Raw genomic sequence first — 17,997 nt, forward strand, 5'->3', positions numbered from 1 at the left:
TTCTGTGCCCGGCCGAGCTGGATGCACACTAGGGGCTCTCCTGAGCTCCTAGAAAGAAAGTATATGTTAGGTTTTTTATTTTACAGTGAGACCTGCTGGCAACAGTCTCACTGCAACGAGGGACTAAGGGGAGAAGAAGCGAACCTACCTGCTTGCAGCTAGCTTGGGCTTCTTAGGCTACTGGACACCATTAGCTCCAGAGGGATCGACCGCAGGACCCGTTCTTGGTGTTCGTTCCCGGAGCCGCGCCGCCGTCCCCCTTACAGAGCCAGAAGCATGAAGATGGTCCGGAAAATCGGCGGCAGAAGACTTCAGTCTTCACCAAGGTAGCGCACAGCACTGCAGCTGTGCGCCATTGCTCCTCATACACACTTCACACTCCGGTCACTGAGGGTGCAGGGCGCTGGGGGGGGCGCCCTGAGCAGCAATAAAAACACCTTGGCTGGCAAAATAATCACAATATATAGCCCCAGAGGCTATATATGTGATAATTACCCCTGCCAGAATCCATAAAAAAGCGGGAGAAAAGTCAGCGAAAAAGGGGCGGAGCTATCTCCCTTGGCACACTGGCGCCATTTTCTCTTCACAGTGTAGCTGGAAGACAGCTCCCCAGGCTCTCCCCTGTAGTTTTCAGGCTCAAAGGGTTAAAAAGAGAGGGGGGGCACTAAATTTAGGCGCAATATTGTTTATACAAGCAGCTATTGGGGAAAATTCACTCAGTGATAGTGTTTATCCCTACATTATATAGCACTCTGGTGTGTGCTGGCATACTCTCTCTCTGTCTCCCCAAAGGGCTGTGTGGGGTCCTGTCCTCAGTCAGAGCATTCCCTGTGTGTGTGCGGTGTGTCGGTACGGCTGTGTCGACATGTTTGATGAGGAGGCTTATGTGGAGGCGGAGCAGTTGCCGATAAATGGGATGTCGCCCCCTGTGGGCCGACACCAGAGTGGATGGATAGGTGGAAGGTATTAACCGACATAACAGCTATGGGACAGCCGGCTTCTCAGCCCGCGCCTGCCCAGGCGTCTCAAAGGCCATCAGGGGCTCAAAAACGCCCGCTCCCTCAGATGGCAGACACAGATGTCGACACGGAGTCTGACTCCAGTGTCGACGAGGTTGAGACATATACACAATCCACTAGGAACATCCGTTACATGATCCCGGCAATAAAAAATGTGTTACACATTTCTGACATTAACCCAAGTACCACTAAAAAAAGGGTTTTATGTTTGGGGAGAAAAAGCAGGCAGTGTTTTGTTCCCCCATCCAATGAGTGAATGAAGTGTGAAAAAGCGTGGGTTCCTCCGATAAGAAACTGATAATTTCTAAAAAGTTACTGATGGCGTACCTTTTCCCGCCAGAGGATAAGTTACGCTGGGAGATATCCCCTAGGGTGGATAAGGCGCTCACACGTTTGTCAAAAAAGGTGGCACTGCCGTCTTAGGATACGGCCACTTTGAAGGTACCTGCTGATAAAAAGCAGGAGGCTATCCTGAAGTCTGTATTTACACACTCGGGTACTAGACTGAGACCTGCAGATAGTGCTGCTGCAGCGTGGTCTGTAACCCTGTCAAACAGGGATACTATATTGCGAACATAAGATGTCGTCTTATATATGAGGGATGCACAGAGGGATATTTTGCCGGCTGGCATCCAGAATTAATGCAATGTCCATTTTGTCAGGAGGGTATTAGAGACCCGACACTGGGCAGGTGATGCTGACTTTAAAAGGCACATAGAGCCTTATAAGGGTGAGGAATTGTTTGGGGATGGTCTCTGGGACCTCGTATCCACAGCAACAGCTGGGAAGAAAATTTTTTACCTCAGGTTTCCTCACAGCCTAAGAAAGCACTGTATTATCAGGTACAGTCCTTTCGGCTTCAGAAAGGCGCTTCCTTTCTGCACAGGGAAGAGGGAAAAAGCTGCACCAGTCAGCCAGTTCCCAGAATCAAAATTCTTCCCCCGCTTCCTCTGAGTCCACCGCATGACGCGGGGGCTCCACAGGCGTAGCCAGGTACGGTGGGGGGCCGCCTCAAAATTTCAGCGATCAGTGGGCTTGCTCACAGGTGGATCCCTGGATCCTTCAAGTAGTATCTCAGGGGTACAAGCTGGAATTCGAGGCGTCTCCCCCCCCCCCGCCGTTTCCTCAAATCTGCCCTGCCGACAACTCCCTCAGGCAGGGAGGCTGTGCTAGAGGCAATTCACAAGCTGTATTCCCAGCAGGTTATAGTCAAGGTGCCCCTACTTCAACAAGGACGGGGTTACTATTCCACACTGTTTGTGGTACCGAAACCGGACGGTTCAGTGAGACCCATTTTAAATTTGAAGTCCTTGAACACATACATAAAAAAATTCAAGTTCAAGATGGAATCGCTCAGGGCGGTTATTGCAAGCCTGGAGGAGGGGGATTACATGGTATCCCTGGACATCAAGGATGCTTACCTACATGTCCCCATTTACCATCCTCACCAGGTGTACCTCAGATTTGTGGTACAGGATTGCCATTACCAATTCCAAACACTGCCGTTTGGACTGTCCACGGCACCGAGGGTCTTTACCAAGGTAATGGCAGAAATGATGATACTCCTTCGAAAAAAGGGAGTTTTTAATTATCCCGTACTTGGACGATCTCCTTATAAAGGCGAGGTCCATGGAGCAGTTGTTGGTCGGAGTAGCACTATCTCGGGAAGTGCTACAACAGCACGGATGGATTCTATACATTCCAAAGTCACAGCTGGTTCCTACCACACGCCTGCTGTTCCTGGGGATGGTTCTGGACACAGAACAGAAAAAAGTGTTTATCCCGCAGGAGAAAGCCAAGGAGCTGTCATCTCTAGTCAGAGACCTCTTGAAACCAAAACAGGTATCGGTGCATCACTGCACACGAGTCCTGGGAAAAATGGTAGCTTCTTACGAAGCAAAATTCCATTCGGCAGGTTCCATGCAAGAACCTTTCAGTGGGACATCTTGGACAAGTGGTCGGAATCGCATCTTCAGATGCATCGGCTGATAACCCTGTCTCCAATGACCAGGGTATCTCTACTGTGGTGGCTGCAGAGTGCTCATCTTCAAGAGGGCCGCAGATTCGGCATACAGGACTGGGTCCTGGTAACCACGGATGCCAGCCTTCGAGGCTGGGGGGCAGTCACACAGGGAAGAAATTTCCAAGGACTTTGGTCAAGTCAGGAGTCGTCCCTACACATAAATATTCTGGAACTGAGGGCCATTTACAATGCCCTAAGTCTGGCAAGGCCTCTGCTTCAAAACCAGCCGGTACTGATCCAATCAGACAACATCACGGCAGTCGCCCATGTAAACCGACAGGGCGGCACAAGAAGCAGGATGGCGATGGCAGAAGCCACAAGGATTCTCCGATGGGCGGAAAATCACGTCTTAGCACTGTCAGCAGTGTTCATTCCGGGAGTGGACAACTGGGAAGCAGACTTCCTCAGCAGACACGACCGACACCCGGGAGAGTGGGGACTTCATCCAGAAGTCTTCCAACTGTTGGTAAACTGTTGGGAAAGGCCACAGGTGGACATGATGGCGTCCCGCCTAAACAAAAAACTAGATATTGCGCCAGGTCAAGGGACCCTCAGGCGATAGCTGTGGACGCTCTAGTGACACTGTGGGTGTACCAGTCGGTCTATGTGTTCCCTCCTCTGCCCCTCATACCAAAGGTACTGAAAATAATAAGAAGGCGAGGAGTAAGAACGATACTCGTGGTTCCGGATTGGCCAAGAAGAGCTTGGTACCCGGAACTTCAAGAAATGTTATCAGAGGACCCATGGCCTCTACCGCTCAGACAGGATCTGCTACAGCAGGGGCCCTGTCTGTTCCAAGACTTACCGCGGCTGCGTTTGACGGCATGGCGGTTGAATTCCGGATCCTAAAGGAAAAGGGCATTCCGGAGGAAGTCATTCCTACGCTGATAAAAGCCAGGAAAGAAGTAACCGCAAACCATTATCACCGCATTTGGCGAAAATATGTTGCGTGGTGTGAGGCCAGGAAGGCCCCTACAGAGGAATTTCAGCTGGGTCGTTTTCTGCACTTCCTACAGTCAGGAGTGACTATGGGCCTAAAATTGGGTTCCATTAAGGTCCAGATTTCGGCTCTGTCGATTTTCTTCCAGAAAGAACTGGCTTCACTACCTGAAGTTCAGACTTTTGTAAAGGGAGTGCTTCATATTCAGCCCCCTTTTGTGCCTCCTGTGGCACCTTGGGATCTCAATGTGGTGTTGAGTTTCCTAAAATCACATTGGTTTGAACCACTTAAAACCGTGGATCTCAAATATCTCACGTGGAAAGTGGTCATGTTATTGGCCTTGGCTTCGGCCAGGCGTGTGTCAGAATTGGCGGCTTTGTCATGTAAAAGCCCTTATCTGATTTTCCATATGTATAGGGCAGAATTGAGGACTCGTCCCCAATTTCTCCCTAAGGTGGTATCAGCTTTTCACTTGAACCAACCTATTGTGGTGCCTGCGGCTACTAAGGACTTGGAGGATTCCAAGTTACTGGACGTAGTCAGGGCCTTGAAAATGTATGTTTCCAGGACGGCTGGAGTCCGGAAAACTGACTCGCTTTTTATCCTGTATGCACCCAACAAAATAGGTGCTCCTGCTTCTAAGCAGACTATTGCTCGCTGGATTTGTAGCACAATTCAGCTGGCGCATTCTGCGGCTGGATTGCCGCATCCTAAATCAGTAAAAGCCCATTCCACGAGAAAGGTGGGCTCATCTTGGGCGGCTGCCCGAGGGGTCTCGGCTTTACGACTTTGCCGAGCTGCTACTTGGTCAGGGGCAAACACGTTTGCTAAATTCTACAAATTTGATACCCTGGCTGAGGAGGACCTGGAGTTCTCTCATTCGGTGCTGCAGAGTCATCCGCACTCTCCCGCCCGTTTGGGAGCTTTGGTATAATCCCCATGGTACTTTCGGAGTCCCCAGCATCCACTAGGACGTCAGAGAAAATAAGAATTTACTCACCTGTAATTCTATTTCTCGTAGTCCGTAGTGGATGCTGGGCGCCCATCCCAAGTGCGGATTGTCTGCAATACTTGTATATAGTTTTTGCCTAACTAAAGGGTTATCGTTGAGCCATCTGTTGAGAGGCTCCGTTGTATTTCATACTGTTAACTGGGTTAAATATCACGAGTTATACGGTGTGATTGGTGTGGCTGGTATGAGTCTTACCCGGGATTCAAAATCCTTCCTTATTGTGTCAGCTCTTCCGGGCACAGTATCCTAACTGAGGTCTGGAGGAGGAGCATAGAGGGAGGAGCCAGTGCACACCAGGTAGTACCAAATCTTTCTTTTAGTGTGCCCAGTCTCCTGCGGAGCCGTCTATTCCCCATGGTCCTTACGGAGTACCCAGCATCCACTACGGACTACGAGAAATAGAATTACCGGTGAGTAAATTCTTATTTTCTCGTAGTCCGTAGTGGATGCTGGGAACTTCGTAAGGACCATGGGGAATAGACGGGCTCCGCAGGAGACTGGCACAATTAAAGAAAGCTTTAGGACTACCTGGTGTGCACTGGCTCCTCCCACTAAGACCCTCCTCCAGACCTCAGTTAGGATACTGTGCCCGGAAGAGCTGACACAACAAGGAAAGGATTTGGAATCCAGGGTAAGACTCATACCAGCCACACCAATCACACCGTACAACTTGTGATAACCATACCCAGTTAACAGTATGAACAACAACTGAGCCTCAGTAACAGATGGCTCATAACAATAACCCTTTAGTTAAGCAATAACTACATGTATTGCAGAGAGTCCGCACTTGGGACGGGCGCCCAGCATCCACTACGGACTACGAGAAATAGAATTACCGGTGAGTAAATTCTTATTTTCTCTGACGTCCTAGTGGATGCTGGGAACTCCGTAAGGACCATGGGGATTATACCAAAGCTCCCAAACTGGCGGGAGAGTGCGGATGACTCTGCAGCACCGAATGAGCAAAGGCAAGGTCCTCCTCAGCCAGGGTATCAAACTTGTAGAACTTAGCAAACGTGTTTGAACCCGACCAAGTAGCAGCTCGGCAAAGCTGTAAAGCCGAGACCCCTCGGGCAGCCGCCCAAGAAGAGCCCACCTTCCTTGTGGAATGGGCTTTTACTGATTTAGGATGCGGCAATCCTGCCGCAGAATGAGCTTGCTGAATCGTGTTACAGATCCAGCGCGCAATAGTTTGATTTGAAGCCGGAGCACCCAGCTTGTTGGGTGCATGCAGGATAAACAGCGAGTCAGTTTTCCTGACTCCAGCCGTCCTGGCTACACAGATTTTCAAAGCCCTGACTACATCTAGTAACTTGGAGTCCTCCAAGTCCCGAGTAGCCGCAGGCACCACAATAGGTTGGTTCAAATGAAACGCTGATACCACCTTAGGGAGAAATTGGGGATGAGTCCTCAATGCTGCCCTGTCCATATGGAAGATCAGATAAGGGCTTTTACATGACAAAGCCGCCAATTCTGACACACGCCTGGCCGAAGCTAAGGCCAATAGCATGACCACTTTCCACGTGAGATATTTTAGCTCCACGGTCCTAAGTGGCTCAAACCAGTGGGATTTCAGGAAATCCAACACAACGTTAAGATCCCAAGGTGCCACTGGAGGCACAAAAGGGGGCTGAATATGCAGCACTCCCTTAACAAACGTCTGAACTTCAGGCAGTGAAGCCAGTTCTTTTTGAAAGAAAATAGGGTCGAAATCTGGACCTTTATGGATCCTAATTTTAGGCCCATAGTCACTCCTGACTGTAGGAAGTGCAGGAATCGACCCAGCTGGAATTCCTCTGTAGGGGCCTTCCTGGCCTCACACCCAGCAACATATTTTCGCTATATACGGTGATAATGTTGTGCTGTCACGTCTTTCCTAGCCTTTATCAGCGTAGGAATCACTTCATCTGGAATGCCCTTTTCCGCTAGGATCCGGCGTTCAACCGCCATGCCGTCAAACGCAGCCGCGGTAAGTCTTGGAACAGACAGGGCCCCTGCTGTAACAGGTCCTGTCTGAGAGGCAGAGGCCATGGGTCCTCTGAGATCATTTCTTGTAGTTCTGGGTACCAAGTTCTTCTTGGCCAATCCGGAACTACGAGTATAGTTCTTACTCCTCTCTTACTTACTATCCTCAGTACCTTGGGTATGAGAGGAAGAGGAGGGAACACATAAACCGACTGGTACACCCACGGTGTCACTAGTGCGTCCACAGCTATCGCCTGAGGGTCCCTTGACCTGGCGCAATATTTTTTTAGCTTTTTGTTGAGGCGGGACGCCATCATGTCCACCTGTGGCCGTTCCCAACGGTTTACAATCTGCGTGAAGACTTCTGGATGAAGTCCCCACTCTCCCGGGTGGAGGTCGTGCCTGCTGAGGAAGTCTGCTTCCCAGTTGTCCACTCCTGGAATGAACACTGCTGACAGTGCTAGCACGTGATTTTCCGCCCATCGGAGAATCCTTGTGGCTTCTGCCATCGCCATCCTGCTTCTTGTGCCGCCCTGGCGGTTTACATAGGCGACCGCCGTGATGTTATCTGATTGAATCAGCACTGGTTGGTTTTGAAGCAGGGGCTCTGCCTGACTTAGGGCGTTGTAAATGGCCCTTAGTTCCAGTATATTTATGTGTAGTGAAGTCTCTTGACTTGACCACTGTCCTTGGAAGTTCCTTCCCTGAGTGACTGCCCCCCATCCTCGGAGGCTTGCGTCCGTTGTCACCAGGACCCAGTTCTGTATGCCGAATCTGCGGCCCTCGAGAAGATGAGCACTCTGCAGCCACCACAGCAGAGACACCCTGGCCCTTGGGGACAGGGTGATCAACCGATGCATTTGAAGATGCGATCCGGACCATTTGTCTAACAGATCCCACTGAAAGATCCTTGCATGGAACCTGCCGAAGGGAATTGCTTCGTAAGAAGCCACCATCTTTCCCAGGACTCGCGTGCAGTGATGCACCGACACCGGTTTTGGTTTCAGGAGATCCCTGACCAGAGATGACAATTCCTGGGCCTTCTCCACCGGGAGAAACACCTTCTTCTGTTCTTTGTCCAGAATCATGCCCAGGAAGAGCAGACGCGTCGCAGGAATCAGCTGCGACTTTGGGATATTCAGAATCCAGCCGTGCTCTTGCAACACTTCCCGAGAAAGTGCTACGCTGACTAACAACTGCTCTCTGGACCTCGCCTTTATAAGGAGATCGTCCAAGTACGGGATAATTATAACTCCCTTCTTCCGAAGGAGTATCATCATTTCGGCCATTACCTTGGTAAATACTCTCGGTGCCGTGGACAGACCAAACGGCAACGTCTGGAATTGGTAATGACAATCCTGTACCACAAACCTGAGGTACTCCTGGTGAGGTGAGTAAACGGGGACATGCAAGTAAGCATCCTTGATGTCCAGTGACACCATAAAATCCCCCTCTTCCAGGCTTGCAATTACCGCCCTGAGCGATTCCATTTTGAACTTGAACTTCCTTGTATAAGGGTTCAAGGATTTTAAATTCAGAATGGGTCTCAACGAACCGTCTGGTTTCGGTACCACAAACATTGTGGAATAGTAACCCCGTCCCTGTTGAAGGAGGGGAACCTTGATTATCACCTGCTGGAGGTACAGCTTGTGAATTGCCGCCATTACTACCTCTCTTTCTCTGGGAGCAGCTGGCAAGGCTGATTTGAGATAACGGCGAGGGGGAGTCGCCTCGAACTCCAGCTGGTATCCCTGAGATACAATTTGTACAGCCCAGAGATCCACTTGTGAGCGAACCCACTGGTTGCTGAAGTTTCGGAGACGCGCCCCCACCGCACCTGGCTCCGCCTGTGGAGCCCCAGCGTCATGCGGTGGACTTAGAGGAAGCGGGGGAGGATTTTTGTTCCTGGGAACTGGCTGCCTGGTGCAGCTTCTTTCCTCTACCCCTGCCTCTGGGCAGAAAGGATGCGCCTCTGATCCGCTTGCCTTTCTGAGGCCGAAAGGACTGTACATGATAATACGGTGCTTTCTTAGGCTGTGAGGGAACCTGAGGTAAAAAAAAGTTGACTTCCCGGCTGTTGCCGTGGATACGAGGTCCGAGAGACCGTCCCCAAACAATTCCTCACCCTTATAAGACAAAACCTCCATGTGTCTTTTAGAATCAGCATCACCTGTCCACTGCCGAGTCCATAATACTCTCCTGGCAGAAATGGACATTGCATTAATTCTAGATGCCAGCAGGCAAATGTCCCTCTGTGCATCCCGCATATATAAGACGACGATATGTTCTATGATTAGCAAAATAGTATCCCTGTCGAGGGAATCAATGTTGTCTGACAGGGAATCAGACCATGCGGCTGCAGCACTACACATCCATGCTGAAGCAATAGCAGGTCTCAGTATAGTACCTGAGTGTGTATACACAGACTTCAGGATAGCTTCCTGCTTTCTATCCGCAGGCTCCTTTAAGGCGGCCTTATCCTGAGACGGCAGTGCCACCTTTTTTGATAAGCGTGTGAGCGCCTTGTCCGCCCTAGGGGATGTTTCCAAACGTAACCTGTCCGTTGGCGGGAAAGGGTACGCCATCAGTAACCTCTTAGAAATCACTAGTTTCTTATCGGGGGAACTCCACGCTTCCTCACACAATTCATTTAATTCATCAGATGGTGGAAAAGTCACTGGCTGCTTTTTCTCCCCAAACATAATACCCTTCTTGGTGGTAACCGGGTTAATATCAGAAATGTGCAATACATTTTTCATTGCAGTAATCATGCATCGGATGGCTTTTGTAGATTGTGCATTTGTCTCATCCTCATCTACACTGGAGTCAGACTCCGTGTCGACATCTGTGTCTGCCATCTGAGCTAGCGGGCGTTTATGAGCCCCTGATGGCCTCTGAGACGCCTGGGCAGGCAGGCGCGGGCTGAGATCCCGGCTGTCCCAAGGCTGCTGCGTCATCGAACCTTTTATGTAAGGAGTTAACACTGTCTGTTAAGACCTCCCACATATCCATCCAATCCGGTGTCTGCCCCGTCGGGGGCGACACCACACTTATCTGCCCTTGCTCCGCCTCCACGTAACCCTCCTCATCAAACATGTCGACACAGCCGTACCGACACACCGCACACACACAGGGAATGCTCTGACTGAGGACAGGACCCCACAAAGTCCTTTGGGGAGACAGAGAGAGAGTATGCCAGCACACACCAGAGCGCTATATAACACAGGGATTTACACTATACAGAGTGATTTTTCCCAATAGCTGCTTATATCTTATTTGCGCCTAAATGTATGTGCCTCCCCTCTCTTTTTTACCCTACTTGTACTGGATACTGCAGGGGAGAGCCTGGGGAGCGTCCTTCCAGCGGAGCTGTGAAGAGAAAATGGCGCTGGTGTGCTGAGGAAGAAGGCCCCGCCCCCTCAGCGGCGGGCTTCTCCCGCGTTTTGTATATCTTAATGGCGGGGGGTTTTGCACATATACAGTTTTCCAGACTGTATTATGTGCATAATGTGCCAAAAGGTAATCTTATTGCTGCCCAGGGCCCCCCCCCCCCCAGAGCCCTGCACCCTACAGTGACCGGAGTGTGTGGTGTGCAGTGGGAGCAATGGCGCACAGCTGCAGTGCTGTGCGCTACCTTAATGAAGACCGGAGTCTTCTGCCGACGATTTTATCTCCTTCTGGCTCTGCAAGGGGGACGGCGGCGCAGCTCCGGGAACGGACGATCGAGGTCAGGCCCTGTGTTCGAACCCTCTGGAGCTAATGGTGTCCAGTAGCCTAAGAAGCACAAGCTAGCTGCAAGCAGGTAGGTTTGCTTCTCTCCCCTCAGTCCCACGAAGCAGTGAGTCTGTTGCCAGCAGATCTCACTGAAAATAAAAAACCTAACAAATACTTTCTTTCTAGCAAGCTCAGGAGAGCCCACTAGGAGCACACAGCTCTGGCCAGGCACAGATTCTAACTAAGGTCTGGAGGAGGGGCATAGAGGGAGGAGCCAGTGCACACCAGATAGTACCCAATCTTTCTTTTAGAATGCCCAGTCTCCTGCGGAGCCCGTCTATTCCCCATGGTCCTTACGGAGTTCCCAGCATCCACTAGGACGTCAGAGAAACAAGGGATACTATTCCAACTTGTTTGTAGTACCGAAACCGGACAGTTTGGTAAGGCCGATTCTAAACCTCAAGTACTTAAGTATTCATATTCAAGATGGAGTCTGAGAGTGGTTATCTCAGGTCTGGTGGAGGGGGAATTCCTAGTGTCTCTGGATATCAAGGATGCGTACCTTCACGTTCTGATCTGGCCGTCCTCAATAGGCTTATCTACGGTTTGCACTGCAGGACTGTCACTACCAGTCCCAGGCTCTGCCAATTGGTCTCTCCACGGCATCGAGGGTGTTTACCAAAGTGATGGCAGAGATGATGATCTACTCCGCAAACAGGGAATGAACATAATTTCGTACCTCGATCATGGGTGGATTCTGAACCTTTCGAAATCTCACCTAGAGTCGACACAGCGGCTTCCATTCTTGGGAATGATACTGGACACTGAGTCGCAGAAGGTGTTCCTTCCGTTGGAAAAGGCATTAGTAATCCAGTCAATGGTTCAGGATGTCCTGATGCCCACCCGGATATCGGTGCATCTATGCATTCACCTTCTGGGGAAAATGGTGGCCTCTTATGAGGCACTTCAATACGGAAGTTTTCACGCAAGACCTTTCTAGCTCGATCTATTGGACAAATGGTCCGGATCGCATCTTCACTTGCACCAAAGTATCAGTCTGTTGCCAAAAGCCAGGATCTCCCTTCTGTGGTGGCTACAGACTTCTCACCTCGATGAGGGTCGGAGGTTCGGTATTCAGAATTGGATTCTGTTAACCACAGACTCAAGCCTCAGAGGTTGGGGAGCAGTTACCCGGGAGTGCAGTTTCAAGAAAGATGGTCAAGTCAAGAAGTCGTCCTTCCAATAAATATTCTGGAACTCAGGGCCATATACAACGTCCTTCTGCAGGCCTCATATCCTCAAGTTCAGGCCATTCAGGTCCAGTCGGACAATGTGACGGCAGTAACGTACATAGACAGGGCGGAACGAAAAGCAGAGCGGTAATGTCAGAGGTGTCAAGAATTCACTGGGCAGAAAAACACGCTGTGGTGTTGTCAGCGGTCTTCTCTCCGGGAGTAGATAATTGGGAAGCAGACTTCCTCAGCAGACATGACCTGCGCCCGGGGGAGTGGGGCCTTCACCCGAGAGTGTCCAGGTGCTTGACACGTCGATGGGGATATCCGCAAATCGACATGGTCTCTCGTCTCAACAAGAAGCTCAAGCGGTATTGTTCCAGGTCGAGAGACCCACAGGCAGTGGTGGTAGACACTCTGACGACTCCATGGGCCTATCAGATGGTGTACGTGTGTATTCCATTTTCTCTGATCCCAAGAATTCTCAAAAGAATAAGGGAAAAGGTTCCTGCAATACTCATTGCTTCGGACTGGCCAAGAAGGGCTTGGTACGTGGACCTTCTAGAGATGCTTCTTGAAGATCCGTGGCCTCTACCTCTTTGCGAGGATCTTCTGCAACAGGGCCCGTTCGTTTATCAAGACTTACCGTGGCTACGTTTGACGGTATGGAAGTTGAACGGCTGATTCTAGCCAGGAGAGAGATCCCTGACAAGGTTATTCCGACTATGATCCAAGCCAGGAAGGGGGTAACGTCTAGACATTACCGTCGTATTTGGAAGAAATACGTCTCTTGGTGTGAGAGCAGAAATTATTCTGCGGTGGAATTTCATCTGGGACGTTTCCTGCTTTTCTGCAGGCAGGTGTGGATGTGGGCTTCCGGCTGGGCTCCATAAAAGTCCAGATTTCAGCCTTATCCATTTTTTTTCAGAAACAATTGGTTTCTCTCCCTGAGGCCCTGACGTTCTTGAAAGGTGTTCTGCACATCCAACCTCTTTGTGCCTCCCACGGCGCCTTGGGATCTCAATTTGGTGTTGCAGTTACTCCAATTGAACTGGTTTGAACCATTACCAAAGGTAGACATGAAATATATTACGTGGAAGACCGTCACACTGTTGGCCTTGTCTTCGGTGACGCCTGTGTCGGAGCTGGGGGCGTTGTCTCACGAGCCCTATTAAATTTTCCATGAGGATAGAGCTGAACTCAAAACTTGTCAGCAATTTCTTCCTAAAGTGGTGTCGGCGTTTCAAAACAGCGTACCTATTGTGGTTCTGGTGGTTACCGACACCTCTGCTATTTCAAAGTCTTTGTAAGGGCTTTGAAGGTGTCTCTAAAGAGAACAGCACAGAACCACAATAGAAAATCGGACGCACAGTTTGTTCTTTATGATCCCAGTAACATTGGGTGTCCTGCTTCTCAGCAGTCAGTTGCACGCTGGATCAGGCTCGCTATCCTGCAGATTTTTTCCACGACAGGCTTGCCGGTTCCAAGATCTGTACAGGCCCATTCTACTAGGTCGGTGGGTTCTTCTTGGGCAGCTGCCTGCGGTGTCTTTGCTTTACAGCTCTGCCGAGCAGCTACTTCGAACACGTTTGCTAAGTTCTACAAGTTTGATACTTTGACCAAACTGAAGGTCCTCAGAGGCCAATCAGTTCTGAAGAAATTTCAGCACTCTCCCACCCGGTTTGGGAGCTTTGGAACTTCCCCATGGCAGGGGTGTATCTAGGGGTCTGAGCGCCCCTGGCAAAGTAAGGGGCTGGAATAAGGTGTGAGTATTGGAAATGGGGCATGGTCTTGTGGGGGAAGGGCGTGGACACAATCGTACTTTCAGTTCAAATTATGCCGCACAGTAGTGTCTCGTATTTACGTTACACCACCCTCCCCCCTAACCCACCTTTCCCACAGCCTGACCTTAAACCCCCCCCCCCCCCCCCCACTCCAAAAGCCTCTTCAGTGGTGCTTAACCCTAACCCACCCTTCCTAATCCTAACCCTAGCCCTCCCGCCCTCGCAGCCTATCCCTAACACTCCCACCCTTGCAGCCTAACCCTCCCGCCCTCGCAGCATAACCCTAACCCTCCCATGTGGCTTGCCAGTGGAGACTTTGGCACCAACTCGATCCGGATTTTGGCATTCTGCATCGCTATCTATGTTGGGATGCCAGCATCAGCATTCCGAGCAGTTTCGGGATGCTGGCGTCCACTTTCCGACCGCCGGGATGCCAAACGCCAGCATCTTGACTGCATCCTGAATGAAATGCTAATGAGATGCAGTGAGATGAGCCTCAAAGGGACCCAGCCATTAACCAAACACCATTAGTTGGATGGTAGAAGTGCTTCCTGTTAGAAAAAAACATCAGGGTGCCATCACTTCCAAGATAAAATGATCAATTATACAATTAACTGATATATATTTCCTTGAACATGGCCTTATAATAGGTAAGATATGTATTTTCTTTATTACACTCAACAAGTTAAAGTTTTCGCTTACTTATTACTTACATCTAACATGCATGAAAATCGTTTCGTTTTCCAGGTACTACAGTCCCTTCTCCCAAACACTGACACTTTTTTATTATCTTCAACAACAAATAGATCTATAGCACTGTGCTATATAACAATTGTTGTGTACCTGGTAGAGTCTGTTACTGCCGGCGCGACGCCATTGTCCGTCAGCACCGCGTACCGCACTGCACTAGTGATCAGACTAGTGTCCGGCAGCACCGCACTTGTAATCAGACTCACAATAAACTACAGTTCCCAGCAGCCCTTGCTGCCGGGAACTCCCAGCAACAAGGGCTGCTGGGAGCTGTAGTTTATTTTGAGTCTGATTACAAGTGCTGTGCTGCTGGACACCAGCACCACTCCAGCAGTAACAGACTCTCACCAGGTACAGTCTGACAGTACTGCTTTTCTACCCTCTGGCCGCGGGTGGCACAGCCAGGCAGCGCCCTCTCCTTGCCTGGCGCCCCTGGCGAGTGCCATCCTGGCCAATAGGTAGATACACCCCTGCCCCATGGTACTAAATGGAACCCCAGTGTCCTCTAGGACAGAGATTTACAGCCTTTTACAACTCGCATCACATTGAACAAGATATAAATATTGCCAAGGCACACTCAAATTTAATGGTGATGCATGGTGCAGTTGCGTGTCCTAGGATGTCATGTTGCAGCTTCTTCATAGGTAACGCCTGAGCCAGATCTGGGAAGGTCCGAAAAGCCCAACACTGCCTGTGCCCAAACTTAGAACTGGCTGTGCAGCCACTAAATCCGCCAATATTGATCGTCCCAGGGCCTCAGTAGCGGCAAAACACTGACTGGCCTGGCTCTGCTTCTATGGGGGCACACATGGAGACTGCTCAGGGCACACTAGTGTGCCATGGCACAGTGGTTGCAAAACACTGCTCTAGGAGGTAAGAGAAAATAGGATTTTAATTACCTACCGGTAAATCATTTTCTCGTAGTCTGTAGAGGATACTGGGCGCCTGTCTGGTGCTTCGTTCTTCCTACACTGTTACTTTAAGTATGGTTGGTTCAGCTGTTCCATTTTTCAGTTGGGTTAGCGTAGCTTTCCTCTTGTGTGTGCTGGTTCGGAATCTCAACACTATCCTTTTATATCCTTCTCTCAAAGTATGTCCGTCTCCTCGGGCACAGTTTCCTAGACTGATTCTGGTAGGAGGGGCATAGAGGGAGGAGCTAGCCCACACTATTAAACTCTTAAAGTGCCCATGGCTACTAGTGGACCCATCTATACCCTATGGTACTAAATGGAACCCCAGTATCCTCTACGGTCTATGAGAAAAGGATTTACCGGTAGGTAATTAAAATCGGGGTTTTATTTATTTATTTTGTTCATTTTTTTTCTACTCTGCGTAACTTTTGTGAATAAAACAGCTGCGATTAACTTGTATCTTCAGTAACTAGGTATGAGAGGTAAATTTGGATCTGTACTGATTACCACATGCTGGAAATCTATTTTCTCAATTATTTGCAACATGTTTTGTTTATTCTGCAGGCAGAAGCAACAGAGACAGACGGTTTCCAGGCTGATACTGAAGAAGATGCAGATGAGGAGGATGAATGCGATATTGTGGAAGTACAGAGCAGAAAAGGTTTATCATTTATTACCTTTATTTGATTTATAGTGTCATCGGCTATTAGAAAACCTACAGATGAGTCCTCTTACATCTTTTCTTTGTGCGCTACAAGTCACATAACACATTAGTGCTATGTGACTTTGTAGCGCTGAGCGTCCTTTACGGTTTTCCACTAAAATGTGTTATACGCAATGTAATAGAAGGCACGAGCAGCTTGTGTCGATTAAAGTGATATGTAGCATGCCTATATTCTGTGTGTGACTGCAACTGTATTTGCATACACAATGCTATGCTATAACGTAGCATTTCGGATGCAGATATAGACAAAATTTCACACAGACTACAGGCACGCTGCATATCATTTTAATCAGAAGAAGCTGCTTGTGTGTCCTATTACATTACTTTGCATCTAAGGCGCTTTTTCGCAGAAAATGACGCTCAGAGCTACATAGTCCCGCCACGGCATGTCGCGACTTCAAGGCCTGTTTAGCTTGACTGCAGCAAGGATGTAAGAAGACACATCTGTATATGCAGATAAGGTCTGCATACAAATAATTGAATGACAAATTGGAGTCATAGTAATAGGTAGATATTTAAAAAGTGTTCACTAGCATATAACACTTCATTACTTTTATGCATTTTATAATGAATGGAAAGGTTAATTAATAATTTGGCAGCGTCTGAGTGATGGTAGCCATCAATTGCGGTTCTCCCTTATTCACCCTCATGTGGCTTGTTTGGACAGGGCTAACAGTCACTGTTTCAATTAAGTCATGCAGAATAAATGGTATCCGGTCTATAGACCTACAGTAAAAAGGTCTACAGTCAATAGGTCGACCACTTATGGTAGACATGCATTAGGTTGACGGGGTCAAAAGGTCGACATGTAAATGCCAAAAAGTCGACATGACAATGGTCGACACAAGTTTTTTTAACTTTTTTTTTTTTTTTTATTTTCTCCAACTTTTTAAAACTTTACCATCCACGTGGACTACAATTGGGAATAGTAACCTGTGCCGAGACAGAAAAGTTGCACAAAGACTTTTTTGTTATAGATGTGCGCTGTTAAAAACAGGGATATGCAGCAGAAAAACACATAAGGAATGTTAATCCAACACTCCGCAAGACTACAATAAGTAAAACAGAAAAAATGTGTTTCAGTCTGCGCTTCCCTGTCTAAACATGTGCAGAAAACACCCTAGTGATTGCTAAGGGTTATGAGTGATTGCACACCACATGAACCACATAAATAAGGTTAGTTTGAAATACTGAGCTGGTTTCAAAGTCAGTATGAACAGTCCAACTTCTCTTTCCAGTGGCTCAAAGATATAAATGCCAGCGTCTTGCATTCAGTGAGTGAGGATCTGAAACAATAATACATGCCCCCCTCACATATGCTTGTTACAGCAGTAGTGGGAGAAGCACAAAGTTAACCATAATAGTGCAGTAGTCTGGATAAAACAAGACCATTTAATACAAGTTGCACATACAAAGACAAATGATAAAAATCACATATAAACATTCCCAGTGGCAAATACAGGAACACTGCACGTTTCTCCCGGAGTCCCACAGATGTTCAATGTGGTATCAGCAGCTACAGCTCCAGAATCTGCAGTCACCCCTCCAAAGCAACCGTACAGCGCCAGCAGATGTTCACACCAACGGGAAGTCCCAATGTCCATGCTTAACGCGTTTCGGATCTCAGCGGATCCTTCGTCAGAAGTGTGGTAAGTGTCCCGCAAACCTCCATTTAAAAGGACCCTAATTAGGAACAAAACAGAGCAGCTGTATATGGAGTCCCATTTCCTGAGTCCCAGGCGGATATGACTGAAGTCGGTATGCATTCCAGCGCCGGTCTGCGTTCCATGGGCGCCTCTTGCTTCCTATAGTTCAAGGGGAAATGCTGTAACCCGGAAGCGTGTGTGCATCCCAGCGCTGTCCTGCGTTCCACGGGTGCGTACCACCCTTAAACATAAGTTAAAATGGGCTCTGAATATATAT

At 49.0% G+C, this 17,997-nt stretch overlaps 1 protein-coding gene across 2 annotated transcripts in view; it reads left to right on the top strand.

Annotated features, from left to right (window-relative positions):
- The window catches only part of CHAF1A (chromatin assembly factor 1 subunit A), a 566,913-nt gene that overhangs the window by 507,776 nt on the left and 41,140 nt on the right, over positions 1-17,997 (top strand). For both annotated transcript variants that reach the window (XM_063915198.1, XM_063915188.1), the window contains one exon: positions 15,915-16,011. In XM_063915198.1, the coding sequence (XP_063771268.1) occupies positions 15,915-16,011 (97 nt within the window). The remainder of the gene's footprint in view (positions 1-15,914; positions 16,012-17,997) is intronic.

Source organism: Pseudophryne corroboree, chromosome 1 (genome assembly GCF_028390025.1).
Source record: "Pseudophryne corroboree isolate aPseCor3 chromosome 1, aPseCor3.hap2, whole genome shotgun sequence".
NCBI classification, from domain to species: Eukaryota; Metazoa; Chordata; class Amphibia; order Anura; family Myobatrachidae; genus Pseudophryne; species Pseudophryne corroboree.